This window comes from Leopardus geoffroyi, chromosome X (assembly GCF_018350155.1).
Source record: "Leopardus geoffroyi isolate Oge1 chromosome X, O.geoffroyi_Oge1_pat1.0, whole genome shotgun sequence".
NCBI lineage: Eukaryota > Metazoa > Chordata > Mammalia > Carnivora > Felidae > Leopardus > Leopardus geoffroyi.
In genome coordinates, this window is record NC_059343.1 from 98,426,938 (window position 1) to 98,452,439 (window position 25,502).

Below are 25,502 nucleotides of genomic sequence, written 5' to 3' on the forward strand. Positions count from 1 at the left end.
GACATTTACATTGTTTTCCACCATTTGGCTATTGTGAATAGTGTTGCTATGAGCATTCCTGTTCAAGTGTTTGTGCGTTACTTACACATATGTGCATCTACCCCCTCCCCCCACCTCCCCACCCCCTGGCCAGTGAACTTCTGAATTATTGGGACCTTAAAAGGTTTTTATCTTTTTCCCCCCAAAGCCCTAGGCACCGAGTTTTTCACTTAGTGGATACTCCACCAAACGCCTGTTGAAGTGAAGTAAACTGAACACTTTCACCATCCTTTTTTTTTTTTTTTTTTAATTTTTTTTTTCAACGTTTATTTATTTTTGGGACAGAGAGAGACACAGCATGAACGGGGGAGGGGCAGAAAGAGAGGGAGACACAGAATCGGAAACAAGCTCCAGGCTCTGAGCCATCAGCCCAGAGCCCGACGCGGGGCTCGAACTCACGGACCGCGAGATCGTGACCTGGCTGAAGTCAGACGCTTAACCGACTGCGCCACCCAGGCGCCCCCACCATCCTTTTTTTTTTAAAGGAGCTTTTAAAATGCGTTATCGTGTATTCCTTATGGCTAGAACCGCATGGGGGTGAGACAGAGGCACAGATGCCTTGTCATCATTACCTGAGTCCACGGGGACAAGAGGTACGCCCTACTGCCCATGCTCCAGGCCCCGGGCAGCCGGAACAGTCCCAAGCCTGCTGCCAGGGCCTGCGCGCTCCTCTTGGAGCTGTCCTGTGGGGGGGGGGGGGGTGCTGCTGACTGCACAGCTGGGGGATGTGCTCGCAGGCCCGAGGGGACAGGGGGTCGTGTGCCTGGAACAGGAGATGGCGGGGGTGGGGGTGGGGCAGGAAGACCTACACCATCGGAGCAGAACTTAAGAGGGGTCTGAGAATTCCAAATCCCAACTGGCCCTTTCAGGTCATTACGAAGGTACATTTGTCATGGAAGGAGAGAAACCATTCAATAAAACGTGCTGATTTAAGTCTATAAATATATGGTATGTGGCTCCCCCCCTGAGCTTTTTTTCTGACAACTGCAAATGCCATAAATGCTACAGGAGGTCCAGGGTAAATATCCTCGTCCATCACCCCTTTCCCTTCTACGGTCCATGTTACACTTCATTACCTGTGCACGACGGGGCCCCTCGCTTCTGAAAACACTTGTTCTAATAGCCCATCTTGCTCCAAGACGGAGATCTAGTCCCTAGTCTTGGCTGGAGTACATCCACCAACCATCTTTCCCCCTGTCGTCACCCCCAACAGCAGGTATTTATACGCAAAACTTCGAAACCATTTCTTCCCCATACAAACCCCCACCTGGAAGCCATCAGCTTGGTTGGGCACATCTGCGGGGAGGCCCTCTGTGCTCTGCACAACCTCTTAAGAACATTTTGCTTCTCGGACAGCTCTCAGCTCTGAGTTATCAATAACATTATTCGACTTCCCTCCCCACGTGACAAAGACAGACTACCGAATAGGCTTTATTGAATTTATTTGCTTTGCACGTATATAATAAAAGTCAAGAATGCTGAAAGAAGCTGAAAACTTCTCAGAACGCGCATCTATGCATTAAAAAAAACCTTAACCTCTTAACTTAAAAACAGAGTTTGGTTAACCGTGGAAAAGAAGTGATTAATGGAGAGCTCTCAGAGTGAGAACGAGCTAATAGTGGTCTACGCTGAGGGAAGGGGGGTAAGGAGGTGTAACAGCGAAGTACCAGGGTCACTGGGTAAAGCACATCCACCTAAATAAACGGCTCACTATGGAAATATAAAGGAAATCAAACCCGACCAATCAAAAACCTAGCATTATCAGAACGGCAAAGATACAGTATCGGGAAAAATCGTTGCCTTATAAAGAAAATGCAAAATCCAGCATATGATTGTACAAGGTCACGTCATGCCATCACCAGCAAAACCAAGCATCGAGGGTTTAAATTCACTTTGGCACCTCACTGCCTCTCTGAATTTTGTTTTTGCACGAGGCAGTGCCCCGCTCTGAATTTAAAGGCACAGTTAGATGTCTAGGCTTACATTTCTGTTGAAGCAAAGCAGCCCCGTGATGACAGAGGCAGACACAGTAAAAGGCATACCGAGAAGACACTTCTGGGTCTCCTAAGAAAATGAGCTAGGTACGGCCCAGGCACCCAAAAGCAGCTCTCCCTTAGTGTTCGGTGTGTTTGGGGGGTGGAATGGAAGGAAGGGATCTGGGGTGAGTGGTTCACTGGGGGGAGGTGGGGGCTGTCTAGCCGAGTGACTTTTGAGGTGTGTGCCTCCAGGAACGAGGACAGGGAGAGGCTAGGCGGATGGAATTACTTAAGGCTTCCAGTTGGCAGAAAGTGAACTGTTCTATGGCTTTGGGGTTGTGGTCCTGCTTTGGGCTAAAATCTCGTGAAACAGAGGCTGCCGAGGAGAAGAGCCTGGAAACTGGGCTACGTGGAGCTTTCCACCTTAAAACTAGAGCCAGAGAGAAGACAGCTCGCCAGGGGCCCCAGACTTCCTCCAGGAAGGCTTCCCATCTGCCTGATAGAAAGTACAGTTTTTGGCGTCTGTACGATTTTGGATTGGGTCTTAAGTGCTTCAAAAACAAGAGCTATATGGCATTCAGCACATCTCTCGGCAACTGAAGAGTCACAGCGGCATGGGGGCAAGAGGTCAAACACTGATGAACTAACCATCTAAGGGAGGACGATGATCCCCAAGAAATCCTCTGTCTCAGTGGGAGGTGTTCACGGCTACCAGACCTGTGACATGGGGACATGTGCACAGAGGGAGCTCTAAGCTGCAGGCACTGGGGAGCCCCAGGGATACAAGGGCGGTGCTTCAAAGGGCAATGGCTAATTGGAGGACAGGCTGGGCAAAATTTTCCTCGGAGATTCATGTTCCACCATCTCCTCTAGGGGCCTTTGCAAAGCTTGGAGCAGGAACCAAAGAACTGAAACATTCAACCAGGCTCATAAAACCTAAAAGCCAATCCTTGGGCCAAGCCATCTGGCCATTTCCATTCGAATTAATTTATTTAATCAAGGGAAATGACCGCGTCTTAGTTGCCCTAACAAAATGTTTTTTGCTTTCCGTCTCCTAAGGCACATTGTCCGACGTTCAAGATTTCCCCACCCTATGGCAGTTGCAAACATTTTTACATCGTTTTTATAGAGGAAATGCTGGGTTTTCAGATGTTGGCGGTGACTGTACTGAAGGTTAGGCATTCACGGCATTGGCTGCATTCTAACGGTTATTAGCTTGACTTACCATCTTAAGGCTCTTTTGCTTAATGAAGAAAAATGGTTAAAAGTCAGTCCGTCACGACTTGGCCTTAACATAGCGCTTGGCGATTATCATTTGAAATGTTGACTCTCCACCCAGGAACTACTCAATGCACGATTTCTGTTATATGGCTCCTGGCTCCAAGCTTTGGCTTTCTTCTTGGCCACGGAGAACCAGACTGGCTCCTCCGGCTGTACCGGCTCTGGGAGCATGGCTGGGGGAGTGGAAGAGCACTGGATTCCTTCTCCCACGGCGAGCTCTTGAAACGTCCCCTCATCTTCAAATCCTACAAGAACCACAGCAAATGACACACACGCGGCAAGAGACGCGGAGCTACGTCGATGGGAGAGCGGTCCAGTTCTTCCTCCTTTCAGCTTTCCTCTGGCTTCTAAAAGTCAGCGCATGTGCACTGCCCCGGGTGGGATGTCGAAGGGACAAAATCTACATGGCTATGGCCACAGGGGCCTGGGCATGGGAAGGCCTGAGAGAAGACACCTACAGCTGTAACTGCCAATCTTTGGCCGATTGTTGTTCCCGGATGGCCTTGCACTTCTGAATTGAGACCGGAGAGGAAGCAGATAGTTATGTTATCTCTTCATTCCGCTTTACGGCTGACTTAGTGGCTTAGACTCAACCCGTGGTTCTCAAGGCGGGTTACACATTAGAATCGCCAAGGGCTTTTCTTTCTTTCTTTCTTCTTTCTTTCTTTCTTTTAAGCAATCAGACATTTGGTTGCTTCGGGAGACACAGATTTGAGTAGAAACCGGACTGGTGTTAATGTTGGGTCCTACTATTTCGTGGCCCGACCCTGGTTTCCTAAATTCCTCGTCAAATTCTTCACGAAAGGGACTAAGGGAGAGGACAAAGATGATTCAATACAAATCCATTCACCCCTCCCTCCCCCCCCCCCCCCCCGGGCTCCTGCTGAAAAGAAAATCCCCCTGGCACACAACTCTACGGATGAGACCACATTGTTTCTTAATTTTATTTATTTATTGTGAGGGAGAGAGAGAGAGAGAGAGAGAACGCGAGCGAGCGCGAGTGGGATAGGGGCAGAGAGACAATGAAAGAGAATCCCAAGCTGGCTCCGTGCAGCCAGCACCGAGCCTGACACAGGGTTCGAACTCACGAATAGTGAATCCGTGACCTGAGCCGAGATCGAGAGTCAGATCCTTAACCGGCGGAGCCACCCAGGCGTCCCGATGAGACCGCATTCTATTCTATCCCAGCCCAGCGCTCTCTCAGCTTTTGACATCGCCCCACTTCTCACATCTTGTTCAGAAGGTAGAGAAACAGGCGTTTTAAATAGTTAAAAGGAGGAGCGCTTGGGTGGCTCAGTCGGTTAAGCATCCAACTTGGGCTCGGGCCACGGTCTCGCGGTTCATGGGTTCGAGCCCCACATCGGGCTCTCCGCTGTCAGCGCGGAGCCCACTTTGGATCCTCAGTCCCCCCCCCCCCCCGAACCCCTCCCCTGCTTGCATTCTCTCTCTCTCAAAAATAAATAAACATCAAAAAAAAAAATAAATAGTTAAAAGGAACAATTCAATACCACTGGGCCTTCACAGTGGATTAAAGTGCCACTGGGGCTGTAGGAGGCAAGAAAATACTGTTTTCCCAAGGACTGGAAAGTAGCTTTTGCTTCTTGCCTCCTGAATACCAGCCACAGGAACATTTTCGTGAGCGATCACAATTTTGTGCCTCTAACAGCGTCCTCGATGAGGTAGGAGACCGGAAGAGCCTCTGGAAGTTTCACAGTGGACTTAGAGTGGTTGTAATAACTGGATTTGCCTAAAACAAGCTAATATCCGTACCTAATGGAAGAGCCAGGAGAATCATGAAGCTGATTCGGGGCAAGGGGGGGAGGGGTGAGAAAAGGAAGCCGTGGATTGTTGCCAGGGTCCTTTTTCGGGGGAGGGTGTGTGTTTTTACCTCCTTTGGTAGGCTGAAGTAGCTCCTGCTTATTGACGTTGAAAGTAACACTACTTGCCGGTTGGTTTTCATCTTCTAAGATATCTCCCTTTAATACAAAAAACGACAATGAAAGGCTTGTAAGTCCTGACGTGGAAAAGAGCCAATCACTTATTCAGAAAACCACAAGAGGCAAAGCCTCGTCCCGGGTATGAGTTCAACATTAGTCAAAAGGAAAGAGAGAGAGGGAGACAGAGAGAGGGAGAGAGAGAGAGAAGGAAGGAAATAGCACTGGGAGACCTTGGTTCAGAATTTAGGTTCACAAAACCCTAGCTGGGTCAAGTTTACCACCTTCAAGATCTGGAAGAAAAAGGCTGTTCTAATCCCACAAATGGTTTAAGTATGCTTAAAATAACATGATTATTCAACCTGAGAACAACCTTTTCCCAAGCACATCACCGGCACTTAACAGCAAGCTGACGGAATGTGGCGGTTACAAATGAGTCTTGTCAGCGAATGGAAGGGAGTTCCATAGGATCTCACTTAGCCAAACTGTTGACATCTGCCTTGCACTCTTCGCATTAGAAAGAGGTGTAGCCATGAGTCTTTTCAGAGTTATACAGTTGAAGCTTTTCAAACGAACCTCTGCACAACTGGTTTAATGAATGGGTTTATACACCCTACTGCATTTCCCCCTGACAACAGCTTTAACTAACGTGGACTTGGCCCCTCTATGGTCCTGTTCCCACAAAGGTCCTAATGATGGAAGGTGAAAAAAAGCTCTTTAAAGCAGAGTTCAACAGATCTGAACGTGATCCGTCAACAAATACAGGAAGCACTTACAAGTACAAGACCTTAGACATATCTCTTTTTTTAATGTTTCTTTTAAAAAAAAAATTTTTTTTTAACGTTTATTCATTTTTGAGAGACAGAGACAGAGCACGAGTAGGGAAGGGAGACACAGAATCCAAAGCAGGCTCGGATCCGAGCTGTTAGCACAGAGCCCGACACGGGGCTCAAACTCACCAACCGTGAGATCATGACCTGAGCCGAAGTCGGACGCTCAACCGACTGAGCCACCCAGGTGCCCCATTTTAATGTTTATTTTTGAGAGACAGACAGAGAGAGAGAGAGAACAAGTGGAGGAGGGGCAGAGAGAGAGAGAGAGACAGAGACAGAATCTGAAGCAGGCTCCAGGCTCCTTGAACTGTCAGCACAGAGCCCGATGCAGAGCTCGAACTCACAGACCAAGAGATCATGACCTGAGCCAAACTCACAAGCTTAACCCACTGAGTCACCCAGGGGCCCCCGTAGATATATCTCTTGATATGTAAATTTGATTTGTTTTCTTGACAGTTTCGACAAGAGGGTTTCTCATTCCAACACCTCCAAAGACATTGCAAATGGGACACTGAAAGCAAGACACCATCCCATCACCCCCCATCCGCATGTGGGACCATTAGTCTAGCTCATCACGTAACTTTTCTTCTAACCTGTAAGGAGGTGCCACACCAAACCAAAGCAAGATGTGAAACCCCAAATAGCAAACATTGCCTTTGTAAGGTAAACTGCTATGTATGATATGGAAAGGTGTCCAGAAGTGAAATGTTACATGGAAAAAAAATATGGCTAGTTTGAGTCCATTTATAGCTTTTTCTATGATTTATTCCTCACTTCTCAACCGACTTCGTGGAATACTGCTCTATAATATTTAGGACAGGATTGGATTTACAGAACCTTTTTGTATTAATTACTTTTCATGAGCCCTTTAAGACCATAAAGCAGGGCACGTCATTTTTTTGTTTATTCATTTTTGAGACAGAGAGAGAGACAGAGACAGAGACAGAGAGAGAGAGCATGGGAAGGGCAGAGAGAGAGGGAGACAGAGGATCTGAAGCAGGCTCCAGCTGAAAGCTCGACACGGGGCTCGAACTCACGAAACGTGAGATCATGACCTGAGCCGAAGTCAGACGCTCAACCGACCGAACCACCCAGGCGCCCCAGCAGGACACGTTATTGTATGAGTCCAAGGCAAGACCTTTCCCCCTGAAGAGCCTCCCGGCCTTGATGAATGCACCGACAGAGGTGGGAAGCTGCACGCTTGACCAAATTCCCAATGCAAGCTTAGTCAACCAGTTCTAACACCCTTCGGGAGTGTTCTGTGGGCGGCCGCATGTCCTACCGCACGTAAAGGCTCTTTGATCGCGGCTCTGTTCTTGGTTCTCAGCTCTTTCCTAGGAAGGAGGGCCTGAGAACTCTTCTGCTTCTCCTTTACCTCGGTTATCCAAGTTGGCTCCGAGATGCTATAATATTCCTGTCGACCAGGAGCCTTTCCTGAGAAAGGAAAGAAAGGAGTTACAACCGAAGTGAGGCAGGCAGCGTCTCGGGCCAGGCTGGGGCCGACCCACGATAACGTAACCACGTGGGATCCTCATTAATTGCCAGATGAAAATAAACCAGCTATCACACAGAAAAGACCCCCTTCTTCTGTGCCATCCCCACAACTTGGCAAAGGCAGGAGCTCCTTGTGAAGATAAGAGGCTGTACCTCCATGTTTGCACACTGTCCTCTCACCGGTCCCTTTCCCTCCCTTGTCCATCCCTCTTCCTGTCCCCAAGTCAGGGGAGGACAGTGGTTGCCAGGTGGGCTGCGAAAACTCCCCGGAGGCCAGGGGCTCAGGCTATTGATGTCATTCCTGTAACCCCAAGGGATACCTCATAGCCTTATGGTCCCTCACCCAAGTGTGTGGTTCCACGGGTGGGGTTACGGGCCTACTCAAAGAGTATGTGGTGGCCAGTCTGAAGGTACAAAGGCTTTGAGAGAGACCAGTGCCCCAAAGACCACCTAGCTCAGGATTCTTAGGCATGTCAGGGGTGTGAAGAAGCTAAGGAACTATGAACATTCCCAGTGAATTAAGATTTCGGGCTGAGAGGCTGCCCATAGCGCTCTACTAATGAGTTGGCTTTGAAAATCCCCACGGTGTTGTGGGCGGAGCCTAGGACGTGTGAAAGTATTTGGAGAAAAGTATACAATTCCACCTCAGGGTAAGGTGTACAGAGGGTCAGGGGAGAAGGAATAAGGAGGTGGTCGTGTGTCCATCACAGAACGTGGACAGCTGTCCAGATGGCTGGATCTCCTCGGGAACGGGAAGAGATTCACAACTGACCATCTCCACGTCCATTCATCTAGAATGGGGCACCACCCTGCTCAGAAAATGCACCAAGACAGCCCAACGGAGCATCAGCTCAGCCGGCCAGGCTAGAACAGACTTCCTCCCGTTCAAGGCTTTGATTTCTCGTGCTTCCCTCCACTCGGTACTTGCCCTCTGGAAAAAGAAAGTCTCACCTGGGACCTTGTAAGCGGGTTGATTCCCAGCTATGATTTCAGATTTGGGCCTGTCCTGTTGCTTCTCTGCAAACTCATATCCTGGGATGAGGTGCTCTGCGGTGCCCAGGAACCTATGGGAAGTGCTTCTTCTGATTCGCTTCCCTTTACATACAGGAAATGACTTTGGGCCCAGGGAGAGTGAAGAAAGCTTGGTCCGGTCATCTTGTGTCTCATCCTTGAACTTGTCCGAGGTAGGGATTTTTCTCAGTCGAATTCCAAAGACGTTTTCAATACCAGCCTCGGTGGTGGACACGTCTGAGTGGCTGTTATTTGGATCACTGCTCTTGACAACTTCCTCCTTAGGGTAAGTGACCCCGGAAGTGGATGTTTGGCTGGCGGGAGCAAAAGTGAACTTCACGGGTTTCGCAGAAGAAGCCAGGATATTCTTAATGAGGTCTTCAGAGCTGTGGCTACGCTTCTTGGTTCCGTGTGGAGAAGCCGGGCCTTTGGGTACGGACCGGCTGCTAGGATTGCGCCCAGAAATGGCTCCCTCAGCAGCAGCGCCCCCGGAACCGGAAGGAACCTGTTGCTGATGTTCAGGGTCTGCAAAAGCCCAGAAGGAGGATCTGCGAGGCAGGGGCTTCTCAGAACAACTCCACCCCACAGGCGCACTCGCTGAGCCTGTTGAGGAAACATGTGGTTGTGATTCACGCCCCTTCTTGGCTTGGGAAGGGCCTCCAGAAGGCAGCTTGTCTTCAAAACTCTTCCTGTCTCCAAGAGCGCTCACAGAGACCAGGGAGCCATATTGCTGGTACTCAAGCTTCCCCAGTGCCTGGGAAAGGTATCTGGGAGGCGGCTGCTTTTTTGAACCACTCGACTTCGCAGGAGCGCTCTCCGAATGCGAGGAGACTTCTTTGGGGTCTTCGGGCCTCCCTGAGGACTGTAAAGGGCCTTTCCAAGGCAGCAGCTGTGAGGAAATGCCTCCCCCCATGTTGGCGTTCTCCTGACCTGAGAAGACTTGGCACTGGGCCTCGGGCCTCATCGAAGGTTTGGAAGGTGGATTTGTAGATGGGGGATTCGTGTGAAATCCCCGCTCGGCCACGGGGCTCTCTGAAAAGACTCGTTCTGCCATGTACTTCACAAATGACCGGGAAGGATATCTAGGAATCAGTGACTTCTTAGACGTGTTTCCTTCAAGGGCCTTGTTCTCTAGACGCAAGGACATTTCCCGGACTTTAAACCTGACCCAGATCTGGATAGGATTCTTGGGAGGCAGTGGCTTCCCGGAGACGGCGCCCTCCGCAGCACTGCTCTCAAAATTTGAAGATATTTGCTGGACTTTGTGTACCGCAAGGGACCTGGAAAACTGCCTGGGAGGCAGTGGTTCTGCAGAAGCCTCCTTCTTGGCGGCCACGCTCTCCGGCCCTGCAGAGACTGCTTGTTTCCCCACGGGTTTCATCGGGGACTGAGAAGACATTCTGGGGGGGGGCTGCGCCTTGGACCCACCCTTCTCGGCCACAGCGCCCTCCAGGCCCGTGGAAGCCGCTTGCTTGGATTTACGGTTGCCCCAGGCCTGCAGAGCGCTTTTGGGAGGCTTTGACTCCACCGGAGTGCTCCGTGCTGAGGGAGCACTCGCTGAACCCGAGGAGGCTTCTTGCTCAACTCTGGGGCTCACCCAGGCCCGGGAGGTGTGTGGGGGAGGCATCTTCTCCTCAGGACCGCTGCCCTCAGAAGCACTCACCGAGTCGGCGGGGAGGGTCTGTGCCTGGAGTCTGGGCCTCCCCGAAGGCTGGACAGGGCCTCTGCGAGGCAGTTCGGCAGATGTGCCCTTCTTGACCGCAGCATTCTCTGAGATCTGCTGGCTTTGAGGATTCACCAGGGGCCGAGCAGAATGTTTGGGGAGCAGTGGCCCCCCAGAAGCGCCCCCCTCAGCTGCAGCGCTCTCCGGACTCGCAGAGACTTGTTGCTGGACCAGAGGTTGCCTCGGGGACTGATGTTTGGGGACCAGCGGCTGCATAGAAGCGTCCTTCTCAACCACAGCACTTTCCGCACGGGGGGGGACCTGTTTCTCAACTACCGATCTCAGCAGGGCCCAGAAACGACCCTTGGGCGGCAGCACTTGCTTCGAAACAGACACGTGCTCTGGACCTGGAGGGAATGCATTCCCCGCCGTGGGTTTCGGGGGAGGCTTAGAATGACATTTGAGGGCCGCGGAATCGACCCCTGGGGTCATAGCAATTTCTGGACTTTTGGAGACCGGTTGCCCAACTTTACGCCTCATCAGGTGCTTCGAAGAGGTCCTGGGAGGCAGCGGCTCCAGGGAGAGGCTCCAGTCCCTGGCAGTGCTCTCCAGACATGCCGAGGCTTGCTGCTTGGCCTTGGCGCCCGTCCCGGACTGGGGCAGCAGGTGCTCCGCAGAGCCGCTCCGCTGTGCCAAAGCCCTCACCGGGCCGGACGACACTTGCTGAACAGCCGGCTTCGCGAAGGACTGAGGAAGCTGTTGGAGAGCGAGCCGCTGCATGGAAACATCCCACTCCTTAAGTACGCTCTTCGAAGCTGAGGGGGTTCCTCCTTGGTCCTTGGGCTTCTCCTTCCAGGCCCGGGAAGGGTCAGCACTCTTGTACTTGTCAGCGTAACTGTGCCACTCGGTGGACACTTTGGGCTCCCCCAAGACCTTGGGAGCGGAGCTCTTGGGCTCCGTGAAGACTTCCTGGCCACGGTCGGGCTTCCCGGCCGACTGGAGAGAGTGCCCGGGACGCACCTGCTGCTCCGAGGTGTCTTCGTCCTCTGGAACGCTCTCGGAATCCAAGGAGGCCTCTTTAGCTTCGGGCCGCGCCACGGCCCAGGAAGGGGAACCGGGCCGGCTCGGTTCCACGGCTGAACTTCCTGGTTGGGGGAAGACTTTTTGGTCATCTTTGGGCTTCTCCTGCTGGGAAGCAGGCCTGGGAGGCACCTGCTCAGAACCACCCCCCGCCTCTGAAGAACTCTCGGAATCAGGGGACTCTTCTTCGGCTTGGAACTTCACCACGGCCAGGGAAAGGCTCCTGAGAGGCGGCGTCCCCACAGAAACGCCTCTCTTTGCCAAATCGCTTGGCGGAGCTGAAATACCTGCTGTGAAGGCCGGGAGACACTTTCCAGGGGGCTTTTCTCTGCAGACAGTTGGAATATCTTGAGCTGACTCCATTTTCAGCTGGATACCTTGCAAATCGGAGCTGCAGGCTTCTTCCGTCTCCGACTGGGTGCGAGAAGGATCCTTAAACGCTTCGGCCTCGGTTGCCGCTGACAAGAGAGAAGCTATGGCTTCTGGCCTGCTGGCTCCCGGGGCCCCGTCCTCACGGCATGTTGATGGGTCACCAACCGTGGACCCTTCCACGTCTTCAAGTACAGATTGGGCTCCTGCTGTGGTTCCAGCTTTAAAATCCATCCCAGTATTTCTCTTTCCCAGGCCATCTTTATCCGAAAGTCCCTCCTGAGGAGTCACGCTTTTGGCCGGTGGAGTTGTGGACTGCTCCAGAGAGAGGTCCGCAGAGAAGACAGAACTCTGTTTGAAGGTTCTTCCTCTGAGCCCACACTCACTCATTCCTATAGCACCGGGACCTCTCCTTGCACACTGTCTTCCAAACGCCGTCGTCGACAGGTAGCCCTGAGTGCCAGCAGCATCTGGGTTTGCGGTCTGCTCTGCTGTCTTCTTATCCGGAGTTTCGGTTTTCTTGCTCTGCTCCAGGCTTGAGGCACCTGTGCCAAAGAGGACACAAGGAAAAGAAAACCATATGGGCCTTTGACTTCCTAAAATAAGACTATTCTGCCCCGGCCCCATGGGTACCTATGTACCACCGAATTCCTCAGGCTAAAAGACGAAGCTATTCAGAAGAAAGGGAGCCCCTTGGTCACCGTCAGCCTCTGCAGCTGGAAATTTTGACATCAAAGTGAAATCCCAGTTTTGCGAACTGGTTACCACGTTGGCTCGTCAACATCAAATCAGTAGTCTGCTCCACCAGGAGGCGTGAGACACAATAAAAGGCAATGTTTTTGGTAAGATTTTAAAAAACCGATTTATTTTTGAGAGAGGGCGTGCAAGGGGGGGAGGGGCAGAGATGAGGGAGGCTGGGGACAGAGGACCCGAAGCAGCCTCAACGCTGACAGCAGAGAGCCCGATGTGGGGACTCAAACCCAGAAACCGTGAGATCACGATCTGAGCCCGAAGTCAAGAGCTAGACGCTTAACTGACTGAGCCACCCGGGTTTGAGACCGTAACAAGCATTACCCTTTAGGAAACTGACTGGGGCCGGGCAAAGGGGAATTTCACTTTCTGATTAGTATTTAGATTTTTTACTTAATTCTAATTTCCATATCATGTGCAGATGTCGCTTTAATTTTTAGCAAGGTGCCAACAGGGGGTCATCTGGAAGGTAGGATTGAGGCCCCCTTTTCTTTTGCTTTTTACTCTCTTGTATTAAATCAATCTGATGTCACGCACATGCAAAGCAATTCTTGGAAAGCCTGACCAGTTACATACAGGCTTCGGGTCAAGCACAAGAGAGCAATTACACAGATGGCCCCACGCCTCCCTCGTAATTTACTAGGAACCGTTCGGTCCCCAGGTGGGAGGGCCCTCACCGCCTTCTCCCGCTCATCATCTGCCACATGCCCCGAACTCTGTCTAGTTGTCTCAGGCCCCGCATGCAGCACTGGGCATAGCTGGCTGCACTCCAAATTATACGGAAAACCAAAGTGTCTGCCCCCATGGACACAGAAGCAGGTCTAGCCTCCATGTATAAAAGGGACAACTATTAAAAATAAACATGAGGGGCGCCCGGGTGGCTCAGTCGGTTAAGCGTCCAACTTCGGCGGCTTGAGATTCTGTGTCTCCCTCTCTCTGCCCCTCCCCCACTCGTGCTCTGTCGCTCTCTGTTTCTCTCTCTCTCTCTCTCTCTCCAAAATAAATAAACATTAAAAAAATTTTAAACGTTAAAAAACTTAAGCAATAAGAAATATGAGAAAAAGATTAAGAAAGAAGTAAATTTAATTTTCATCGCATTTTCTCCTTCTCCTCCTCTTCCCTCCTCCTCCTCCTTCTCCTCCTCCTCCTCCTTCTTCCTGCAGATGAGTTTTGTGAATTTTCATGGGGAAATGTGTCTAGGGATCTCCTGTCTTTGAACCCACACAGGGAAATCCTTCGTGGCAAAAATATACCTGTTCAACTTAATTGTGGAGCTAGAATTTTGTTGTATCGAGTATTGCTTGAAATTAGGCTGCCATCGGCAGCAACCAACGTCCCCATCCACCCACCCACCCACCCACCCACACACACACACAGATTTTCACCCCAGTGGTGTTTGTTATTTGGGGGATTTGGTAGGTGCCGGCTGTCAAGGACACCTATCCACAGCTGCCCAGATCTCTGGCTGGAAACGCATTTAGATAAAATACAGATCCGGGTATAATCTTTTACCTTAATCCCCCACAAGGGGCAATTGTATTAGCCGGGCAGTTTCAATGGAGGGACCTGGACCCCGTTGGTGTGCACCTGAACTTGAAAGCTCTCCGAGGACCAGAGGCAGCAGGCCTAGCTGAATCTCACTCCACAGCTCCTATCACCTAGCCCTGTGCCATAAAGCTCCTAATACGCGTTTCTGAATGAGGGTAAGGATGTGCCAACCTGCACTGTCGTTTTTCGGCTTCTTTTGGACAGCTTCTTGGGATGTCGTTGTACTCTTCTCTTCTTGAGACACCAGTGGAACGCCTGGCTTCCCCTGTTTTGGCTCCACCTAAAAGAGGGAAAGAAAGCGCTTGAACCCGACTGAAGGGTTTCCCACCCACCCTTGCGTGGTTGCCAAAGAAAGTAACATCAGGGGGAAGAAAAACGTCCTTGATATCCAAATGGCTCAGCTGGGAGCATAACGACACCATTAACCACAGAAATCATGTCCAATGGCACTCATCCTCCGCTGATCCTCTTCCCTGTTGGAAGTGATCATTTTACCTATTGGAAGCGAGTCACGCGAATTCGAAGTTTCTGACCCCTGAGCGATGTGCTGCAGGGAACCTTCTAAAACTAACCCCGGAAACCGCCGAACCACGCTACCAGGCCGTCAGTCTGCAGCCGTGGTTGTTGGGCCGGACGGCAACCAGCTTCTTGGCGACGCTGGCATTCCCAAATGCGTCGCACCTGACCTGGGAGCCAAAGTCAAAGCCCGTTTGGCTTCTTTTCAGGGAATTTAGTGAAAGCACGAATCAGGCCTCTCCAGCTCCAAGGAAGCAAAGAGGATCGGAGGTTTGCTGGGAAAGAAGAGAGAACACGACGAAGGGTTCAGCCCTTATGCTGAAAGGGTTGGGCTTGGTTTAACAATAGACCGGGTTTACAGATGATTACAGCGCAGCTTTGGAAATGTCAGAGGAGCAGCGTGCCGAGCGGTGACCGAAATTTGCTCCGTGCGAGCCTTTACGGACATACCTCTGATCTATTACTGATACTGATACTGATCTGATGTAGCAAGTGTGTTACCGCTGACGCCCTCACTCGAAGTGCCTGTGCAGACAGACTCAGGTCAAAGTAATCTATTGGTGAGTGAATGAGGTGAGGTAGACCTGGGCTCAAGTCTCTGCTCCGTTATTTACTCACCGTGTGACCTCGGCCAGTTATTCTTGAAATCTCTGTCCACGTCTATGTCTAAATCTCTACACCCACATCTATAAGCCAGGGGGTGAGGAGAAAAGCCAAGAGATTCCAGAGCAAGGGGCAGGTGGCAGCAGCCTCTGTGTCATAAATGATCCCGGACCCTTTCGTATTCGCCCACGAGTCAGGGAGAGTCGCACGGAAGAAGACGGGCTGACCTTCTTAGAGACTGATGCCCAGGCGTTTTCTTAATTAGGTCATGCAGAAGGAAGGGAGTCAGAGGTTCATGCTAACTCTCCCTTGGCCACCACCCCCCCCCCCCCACCCATCTCCTAGGTTTGTGGTGAGGTGTCCAGGCGACAATGCACATAAATAGGGTTTAGTGCACAGGGATGAGTCCCCTTCTGCTCGACAACCAAGGAGATCCTCTCAGGGCCACCAGAGGGCCCCCCGGACCTGCTGTCCTGCCACCTCTTCTTTCAACCCACAGTTTGTTCTCTTTCTGAAGCTAAATTGAGGTGTCCAAGCTGAGCTCTCTCTCTACCCCTCCCCCACTTGTGCTCTCTCAAAACTAAAGAAACGTTGCAAAAATGATAATTGAAAGAAACCTGATCTGGGCTACGGTTGCATGCCCTCTACAAAGAAAGGCTGAGTGAATTCCCAGCAGTTTCTGGGGTTTAGGTCACTGTGTCTGCTTTATTCAGTCCCTCTTATGGAAGTTCCGCACGCGGGTTCGCTCCCCTCTCGGGGGTGGGGCGGGGTGTCGAGTTTGGGACAGTGCCCTTGACTTTACCATCCCTCCTCGGGGCGTGGATCCCCCACATCATACCGCTCTCCCAAGAGCAGTTTGTGAAGGTTGGAACCCATTCTTTTATGATATGAGGGTTTTTGTCCCAGGCCTCTTGAAGGACTCACAGTCGTTTGAATGTCCTTCTTCTTCTGCTTTTGCTTCCGGGGATTTAAAGCCATCTTGTGTCAAGCAGCTGAAGAATCCCAACAGGCCTTCGGGGAGGCTGGGGTGCTAAAACCAATGGGCAGCTGAGCGCTGCTGGGAGAGGTTATCATGGTAAATGTGGTCAAGGACTGTGAGTGGACGGGTCCAGGTGAGGGCTCAAAGGAGCTCTGGAGAGAGTGGGAGAAAAGAAATGAGGCAGCTCCGCGTGCTGGAAATTGTTCCGGCTGATGACTTCCCAAAGAAGAAATCTCTCCCGATTTCTTTACTTGTCCCTTTCCCTCCAGCAATATTCACGCTTCTGGTCAACGGGCTCACTTCTGCTGCTTCCCTCGTAGGGGAGGGCAAGAAACCTGAAGTTCAGGGGGCTCCCCTGCTTAGAAAGGATGCGGGGGCTCCCCTCTGCCCTCAGAGAGGAACTCAGCCACTTCATGGAGCTTACAAGGTCAGAGGATTTGTATTTTCTCTCATCCCCTACCCCCCGTTTCGTAGCAGGAGGGGCTGACTGGGGTGAGAGGCCCAGTCTGTGTCAAAAAAACCCAATAGGGTTCTGGGGTTTCTCCATAGGAAGGGGGGGAGGGCGCGGAGGGGAGAAAATCAGGGTGGAAAAAGGGCTTGTCTTTTGCCTAAACAACACGCTGCCTTGATTGACATTTACTGTTCCAGAATGAGGAAGCAGGACCCTGAGGAACTGAGCGTCCTCACCCGCGATGAGGTGGGATGGATCCTGTCACCTTTGCCTCGTTATGGCTGGCTTCCCCCTATTGCCAAACCATCCGGGCCTGGGGCTCCCAGTCGAGCTCCTCTGTAGAGGTTTCAAAATAGCCTTCTCTGGGCTTCCTGCCGTCGCCTTTGCTACACCTCAAAGGCACAGCCCAGAGCACCTCCCGCTCCTGGGAAACTCCAAATATCTGTGTTTAGGAGAGCCCCTCCGAAGGCCAGGTGATGAGCCATCTCTTCCCTGGACACCAGTGGCAGGCGATCGGGTTCCGCGGGCGGACGGAATTTCCATTTCTGTGGACTCGCTGGCTCTTTCCAACCTGGCTTGTCACCGCACCCAGGGCCCCTCTGGTATCTGCGGCTTTCACATCTCTTCACATGTCCCCACCTCTGCTGTGTGTTGGTCCGGTGATACCCTACGGGGCTCCAGATACGGTCCTCGTATGGCCTGTGACCCCAGTGCCTGGGGACATAACACAGTGCTAACGGGTCGGGCCAACGCTCTGCCCAGGTCACTATTCCGTTTCCGGTTCTAGGCAAGGCGAAAGGAACGCTAGCTTTTGGAGGGTCGATCGCGCAAGATTAGGAGGGGTCCCGGGCCTTTCTTAAGTTCTTTATTCGTGAATTCATGGGACACCTCTTCCTGGTGGTGTATATTTGCCTGTGTTATCTACAGGAACAACACGTGTTATTGCTGGGCACGCTGTTCCTGCACGTTCCGGTGGCTTGCCTCTCTCACTTCCTTTAGGTCTTTTTTTTAATTTTTTTTTCAACGTTTATTTATTTATTTTTGGGACAGAGAGAGACAGAACATGAACGGGGGAGGGGCAGAGAGCGAGGGAGACACAGAATCGGAAACAGGCTCCAGGCTCTGAGCCGTCAGCCCAGAGCCCGATGCGGGGCTCGAATTCACGGACCGCGAGATCGTGACCTGGCTGAAGTCGGACGCTTAACCGACTGCGCCACCCAGGCGCCCCACTTCCTTTAGGTCTTGATACAAAAGCCACCTTCTCAGTGACAGACACCTTCCCTGGCTAACCTATTTAAAATTTTAGCCGCCCCGGGGGGTTCAGTCGTTTAAGCATCCGACTTCGGCTCAGGTCATGATCTCCCGGTTCGTGGGTTCGAGCCCCGCGTCGGGCTCTGTGCTGACAGCTCGGAGCCTGGAGCCTGCTTCCCATTCTGCGTCTCCCTCTCTCTCTGCCCCTCCCCCCCCCTCTGAAAAATAACTAAACGTTAAAAACAGAAAGTCTCCATACGTGTGAGCAGCTGTTGCTGTTTGGGGCGCTGGTTGTATAAATTTAGAGAGCTGCTAGAGTCCACACGGTTTGGTGAAAAAGTGGTGTGGATTTAGGCAGGAATCCCGCGTTTGAATCAGCTTCGGTTGGCTCTGTAGCCTTGGCCAAGTCATTTCACCTCTCTGAACCTCTCTGGGTTGGTTTGTTTGTTTCCACCTAAAACGGGAATAATAGTACCTTCCCTATCTACCTTACTGAGTTACTGAGACAATCAAATGCACCTATATATGCAAAATCACTTTGTAAGCTACAAATTTCCATGCAACAGCGGCAGGGCTGGGGGCATTATGCCCTCCTTTGATGTGTCAGGGGATTTAAAAAAATATATCACTGGGCTTCAAAAACCTATCTATAAATACTAATGGTGAATTATGGAATAGGCCATCAGGGGTAAAGCAAAAGACGCAGTAAGGAGGCAGTCCTGCCGGACTCTAAATTAACTCTTCATTAGCCTATACGATGTTAGGACTGGCAGCGGCTTAACCCCCACCACGTTCAATAGCAACATTCACCCTGCAGTGGAGCTAAAGCCCAGGTGCTTGATCAGCTCGGACTATAAGCACCTAAGTACTTGATACACCCCTTTCCCAAGAGCGAAAAGCGATTGGGTTGTGTATGCATGGCTTCTCTTTCACACACTTATTTTTCCCCCTGAAAAGCAATATTGAAGAAGAAAGATCTTCTATGGGCTCATCAGGGAATACAGATGAACATGAGCCAGGTTGGGAAAGTGGTGGGGGTCAGGGAAGTGCTAAGCAGGAAAATCCTCTGGTCCAAGGTGGGGGCTAAAGATGGCCGGTGGGGTGGATGAGTCAGGCCCTGTTAGGTCAGACCGTCTGGGCTTGTGTCTGTCTGTGTGGTAAGAGCCGACGTCACACAGAGTCACCACGGCTCACTATGTCACTGTGTCGCCTGCGCTCTGCAAAGATATCTGTTCATCCCCATTGCCAGTCTCGCCTCTACTCAAAGGACACAAGCCACTGAACCAGGACAGAGGGCTGTGAGGCCGAAAGAGGCAGATCACTCGGGAGTTTCGCTAACCACAACTGAAAGGGGCAAAGCGCTCAACTCTTCCCCCAAGGAACCGTGGAAGACACAGGCTGAGGCAGCAAGGCTTCAGGCAATCCTTCCTGTTCTGCCCCCGGGAGGGGGTGGGGTGGAAGGAAAAAGTGAGCCTGGAGTAAAAGGTCGGCGGTGTCCTTTGAAAAACCTCTCTTTATCATTACTTTTTGCCATTTTAATTATGAGTCCTGGTGTCCTTGAAGGGTAATGTGTTTCCCCCCTGGTACCAGTAGGAGGCAGCAGCTTGGAGAAGAAAATAAAACAGCGAACTTGAACTTGGAAAGACTCCTTGGAGATGGAGTCCTCTTTTCGTCTGCCTTTCCTATTTGGAGGATTCGGTTTTGCGCCGAGCTCCTTAGTGGATCCTCAGTGAGAAGGCGGTAGGAGTTGGGTTGGTGGGGAGGCCTCCAGGGATAGACTGCTTGGGGGTCATAATTTATGGGAAGCTTAGAGAAGCCTCCGGGCCAGCATATCTGGTTGGGATGGTGATTCCAGCGATTTCTTGGGATGACGCGGTTGCCACCACCTGTCCCCCTTGTGTTCACCACAGTGAACTAATGAACCAAGAAGCATGGCAGAAACAGCCAAGAAACTCTCATGCCTGGGGGTGATAAGAGGTTGACTAGACCACCAAAGATTAGACTTTCTGTCTGCCAGCCCAACGCTTAACGTACTGCAAGCAACCTGACTGAATTCTTGAATTTACTAATAGGAAGTTCATGACACTCCAGGAGGACGAATGTTTAGACTGGTGCTTGGAAATGTTGACTATAAATAATTTCACTCTGTTCATTAGCCTATAAAATGCATAGTTAGCCTACTCAAATTCACAGCAAGAGAAAACTCTGTATCTTAAAATGTCAAAGCTAGCAAAAGGAAGTAAATAATAAAGATTAAGGCAGAGACAGTGAAATGGGGAATAGAAAAAACAACAAAGTCAATGAAACCAAAAGTTGGTTCTTTGAAGAGTAAAACAAAATCGACGAATCTTTAGGAAGATTTACTAAGACAAAAAGACAGAAGACACAAATCCCTAGAAGTAGAAATGAAAAGGGAAAATTACTATGGACTTTACAGAAATAAAAGGAATTATAAGACAATACTACACATAATTGTATGTCAACAAATTAGATTACCTAGATGAAAGAGATAAATTCCTAGACACATCCAAAGTATCAAAATTGACTCAAGAAGAAATAGAAAATCTGACTTGACTGATAACGAGTAAAGATACTGAATCAGTAATCAAAACTTCCCAACAATAACAAAAAAGACCAGGACCAGATGGCCTCACCGATAAATTTTACCAAACTTTTAAATAGTTAACACCAATCCTTAACAAATATTTCAAAAAAAAAATTGAAGAGGAAACACTTCCTGATTCTACGAGGCCACCACTGTCATGATTCCAAAGCCAAATAAAGGTATCATGAGAAAAGAATACTTTAGACCTATGTCCCTCGTAAATACACACGCAAAAATACTAGCAAACAAGGTCCAACAGCATATTAAGGCAATTGTATAGCACGGCAATCAATTGCAAGGAGGTTTCATATGAAAATCACTCAATGTAATAATATACCATATTAATAGAATGAAGGAAAAAGAACTACACGATCATTTCAATTGATGTAGAAAAGCACTGTTAACAGGCGTGCCCGGGGTGGCTCAGTGGGTTAAGCATCTGACTTTGGCTCAGGTCATGATCTCATAGTTTGTGAGTTTGAGCCCCATATCAGGCTCTCTGCTGTCAGCACAGAGTTTGCTTCAGATCATCTGCCCCCCCCCCACCCCTCCCTTGCACTCTGTCTCTCTCTCTCAAAAATGAATAAACATTTAAAAAAAAAAGAAAGAAAAGCATTTGACAAAATCCAATACTTGTTCATACTAAAAACACCTAACAAACTAGGGATAGAAAGCTTATATGAAAAATCCATAGCTGAGATCATACTCAATGGTGAAAAACTGAAATCTTTCCCCCTAAGATCAGGAATAAGAAAAGGATGTTTGCTTTTGCCACTTTTATTTGTTCTACTGGAAGTTCTAGCCAATTAGGCAAGGAAGAGAAACAAAACGCATGCAAACTGGAAAGGAAGAAGTAAAACTATTTCCGTTTATAAATGGCATGATCTTATATATAGAAAATCATGTATCTACAGATATATATATATACATATACATATGAATGGAGACATATATATACATATACATATATATATGTCTCCATTCATCTGCAGTTAACTGATTTCCAACAAGGGCGCCAAGAACATTAAATGGAAGAAATAATAGTTTTTTCAACAAACAGTGCTGGGACAACTGGATGGTCACATGCAAGCCATGACAACACTGTACGTTAACTAACTTGAATTAAAAAAAAAATGAAGTTAGACCTTATCTCACCCCATATATAAATATGAACTAAAAACAGATCAAAGACCTAAATATAAGAGCTAAAACTCTTCGAAGAAAACATAGGGGTAAATCTTCATGATTGTAAGTTGGGCAATGGCTTCTTAGATATGACACCAAAAACACAAGTATCAAAAGAAAAAATATCAACAAATTTGACTTCGTCAAAATTAAATTTTTTAAAAATTTTATTCTTTTGATAGAATTAGAAGACAACTCACAGAATAGGGGGGGAACGTTTGCAAACCATAGATCTGAAGAGGGTCTAGTATCCAGAATATATAAAGAATTCGTAACTCAACAACAAAAAAACAACGCATTAAATAAAAAATGGGCAAAGGTCTTAAATAGACCTGTCTCCAAAGAAGGTATACAAATGGCCAATAAGCACAAGAAAAGATGGTTAACATCATTAGTCACTAGTGAAATACAAATCAAAACCACAATGAGATACAGACACTTCACAGCCACTAGAATGACTATTTTTAAAAACTGGAAAATGACAAATGTTGACCGGCATGTGAAGATACCGGAACCCTTAAACATAGCTGGTGGGAATGTAAAGTGGTGTAGCTGCTGAGAAAAACAGTTCGGCGCCTCCTCAAAAGGTTAAATACAGAATTAGCATACGATCCAGCAATTTCACTGCTAGGTATACACCCGAAAGAGCTGAAAACATATGCTCAAACACAAACTTGTCTATGAACGTTCATAGCAGCACTATTCATGATAGCCAATAGGTACATAGGACCCAAATATCCATCAGTGGATGAAGAGCTCAACAAAATGTGGTATATCCATACAATGGAGTATTATTCAGCCATAGAAACAACTGGAATACTATAACATGGATGAATCTCAAAAGCATGGTACTAAGTGAAAGAGGCCATATACAAAAGGCCATATATTGTGTGATTACACTCATATGATAGGCAAATCCAGAGGCAGAAATCAGACTGGTGGTTGCCAGGGGCTGAGAGGAAAGAGGAATGATGAATGACTGCTTAATAAGTATGGGGGAATCAAAACCATTCGGGACCTAGATAGGAGTGATGGTTGTGAATTAATGGCACTGAAGTGTATGCTTTAACGTGATACATTTTTTTGAAGTTTATTTATTTATTTTGAGCGGGGGGGGGGCACGGAAGGAGCAGAGAGAAAGGGAGAGAAAGACTGCGCTGTCAGCACAGAGCCTGTCGTGGGCCTGGAACCCACGAACCATGAGGTCATGATCTGAGCCAAAACCAAGAGCCAGACGCTTAACTGACTGAGCCACCCAGGCGCCCCTAACATGATAAATTTTATGTTGTGTGCATTTTATCACAATAAAAGTTATCTAATTCAATCCTTCCACCAATTCAGACTAATTTATCTGATGTAGCAGTATTCTGCTGAAAATACTTATAGTCATAGTCTAAATCCATTGGCTGGTGAGGAACCATATCCACCTACCATTTGCCTATGCTTTAATTTTGTTCCTAACTTGACTGGGGTTTTGTTGTTGTTATTGTTGTTGTTGACATATTTAACTGAAGGCTGCTTCCCTCCATTGGATCTTTTAACATCAAAACAGTTTTGTGCTGACTGGTCAATTATCTTCATTATAAACTACCTTCCTGTTTACTTTTTAGTTCCCAACGTTAATTGTTCTAAATGCTACTTCGCTTTAAAAGTCCTAGGGCACCTGGGTGGCTCAGTGGGTTAAGCACCCGACTTGATTTCGGCTCAGCTTATGATCTCATGGTTCATGGGCTCGAGTCCCACCTTGGGCTCTGCACTGACAGTGTGGAACCTGAATGGGATTCTCTCTCTCCCTCTCTTTCTGCCCCTCCCCTGCTAGTGTTCTCTCTCTCTCAAAATAAATAAATAAACATTAAATATACATATACATATATATATGTATATGTATATTTAAAAGTCCTTTCAAGTTCACTAACAACCAATTAAATTAACCACTCATTAGTTTGAGAACAGAAGTATTGATATGGGTACAATCTACTAATTTCCCAGCTGTTGATGGATATGACTTCATTGACAAACCCAGATGCACAAAATGCACATACATGATTTCTCATGTGTCAAATGATTTTTCACATGGGTGTGCGTCTACCAAACAATACTACATGCCCTAACCCTTGAGATTCTGCCATTCGAAAACACAGAGCCTTTACTCCCATAAAAATCTCCATTGTTTTCTTCCCGAAATAACTGAAAACCTCGGCAAACTATTCTTGTTTTCTGAAATACTGTCTTCTGTTGCTCATCAACTAAAGTGCTGATGATTTGGTTTGTAGACTGGGCAGAAAACCACCATGCAAGTCAAAAGTAAAAAATGGCCGCTCCTTCCCCAAACGTCCCCCTAGTGCTCAACTCCAGCGGAAGAGAGTGCAAGCAGAGATCATGCCTCCGACCTGTGCCCCACAACCAAACCAAGCCCTAGGAGGGGGCTAACGCTCACCTTCTTCATTGTCAAGATCTGCTCTGAAACGTCCTTTGGTGAGCTCTCAGGTGACTCCTCATCAACAGAGATTTCCTCCAAGTCCTTAGAGATTGTGTCAGAACGGGTAAGAGGTGGGCTGATGCTTCGTTGGCGTGGCAGCAGTGATGGGCTCTGTTAAAGAGGAGAATAGAAGGAAAAGTTAAAACCTGTGCGCTTTCTTCCAAATTACTGATGTCCTCTTGTTGCTTGATGGCGGAAGGGCTAAGAACCCAAAGTGAGAAAACAAGCCAAGAAAAGAAATCTCCCACCTCCCTGTCTTCAGTTCTTATACCTATGCAAGCCGAAGCCCGAGAGTTTTGGTTTGCCCTCTGGGTTGCTGCACACTTCTGCCAATCCCCAAACAAAGACAGAAACGTCAAATTGCTTGTTTGATCAAAATGAAAATTCTGGGCTGCAGGGCTGGTTCCATATCCGCAAATCAATCAACATGATACGTCACATTAATAAAAGAAAGGATAAGAACCACATGATTCTCTCAAGAGATGCAGAGAAAGCATTTGACAAAATACGGCATCCTTTCTTGATAAAAACCCTCAAGAAAGTAGGGATAGAAGGATCCTACCTCGAGATCATAAAAGCCATATTTGAACGACCCACTGTTAATATAATCTTCAATGGGGAAAAACTGACAACTTTCCCCCGAAGGTCAGGAACAAGACAGGGATGTCCACTCTCAGCACTGCTGTTCAACATAGTGTTGAAAGCAATCAGACAACAAAAAGAAATAAAAGGCATTCAAATCAGCAAGGAAGAAGTCATACTTTCACTCTGCACAGACGACATGATACTCTATGTGGAAAACCCAAAAGACTCCACCAAAAAACTGCTAGAGCTGATACGTGAATTCAGTAAAGTCGCAGGATATAAAATCAATGTACAGAAACCTGTGGCATTTCTAGACACCAATAATGAAGCAGCAGAAAAAGAAATCAAGGAATCAAGCCCATTTACAATTGCACCAAAAACCACAAAATACCTAGGAATAAACTTAACCAAAGAGCAAAAGATCCATACACTGAAAACCACAGAAAGCTTATGAAAGAAATTAGAGAAGACACAAAAAATGGAAAAACATTCCATGCTCATGGATTGGAAGAACAAATATTGTTAAAATGTCGATAACTACCCAAAGCAATCCACATATTCAATGCAATCCTTATCAAAATAATGCCAGAATTCTTCACAGAGAGAGAACAAACAATTCTAAAATTTATATGGAACTAGAAAAGACCCTGAATAGCCACAGTAATGTTTCAGAAGAAACCAAAGCTGAAGGCATCACAATTCCGGACCTCAGGCTGTATTACAAAGCCATAATCATCAAGACAGTATGGTGCTGGCACACACAGATCAATGGAACAGAATAGGGAACCCAGAAATGGACCCACAAACACATGGCCAACTAATCTTTGACAAAGCAGGAAAGAATATCCAATGGAAAAAAGACAGTCTCTT

General features: G+C 48.5%; 1 protein-coding gene across 3 annotated transcripts in view; it reads right to left on the reverse strand.

Annotated features, from left to right (window-relative positions):
* Positions 1-1,464: 1,464 nt before the first annotated feature.
* Positions 1,465-25,502, reverse strand: part of KIAA1210 (KIAA1210 ortholog) — a 64,660-nt gene continuing 40,622 nt past the window's right edge. For 2 of the 3 annotated variants that reach the window (XM_045471291.1, XM_045471289.1), the window contains exons 6-12: positions 24,006-24,158; positions 14,150-14,258; positions 8,509-12,225; positions 7,439-7,497; positions 7,346-7,390; positions 5,185-5,272; positions 1,465-4,104 (exon numbers count right to left, since the gene is read on the reverse strand). In XM_045471291.1, coding sequence (XP_045327247.1) covers positions 4,046-4,104; positions 5,185-5,272; positions 7,346-7,390; positions 7,439-7,497; positions 8,509-12,225; positions 14,150-14,258; positions 24,006-24,158 — 4,230 coding nt within the window. In that variant the 3' untranslated portion in view covers positions 1,465-4,045. The remainder of the gene's footprint in view (positions 4,105-5,184; positions 5,273-7,345; positions 7,391-7,438; positions 7,498-8,508; positions 12,226-14,149; positions 14,259-24,005; positions 24,159-25,502) is intronic. The other variant, XM_045471290.1, reaches the window with a different exon arrangement.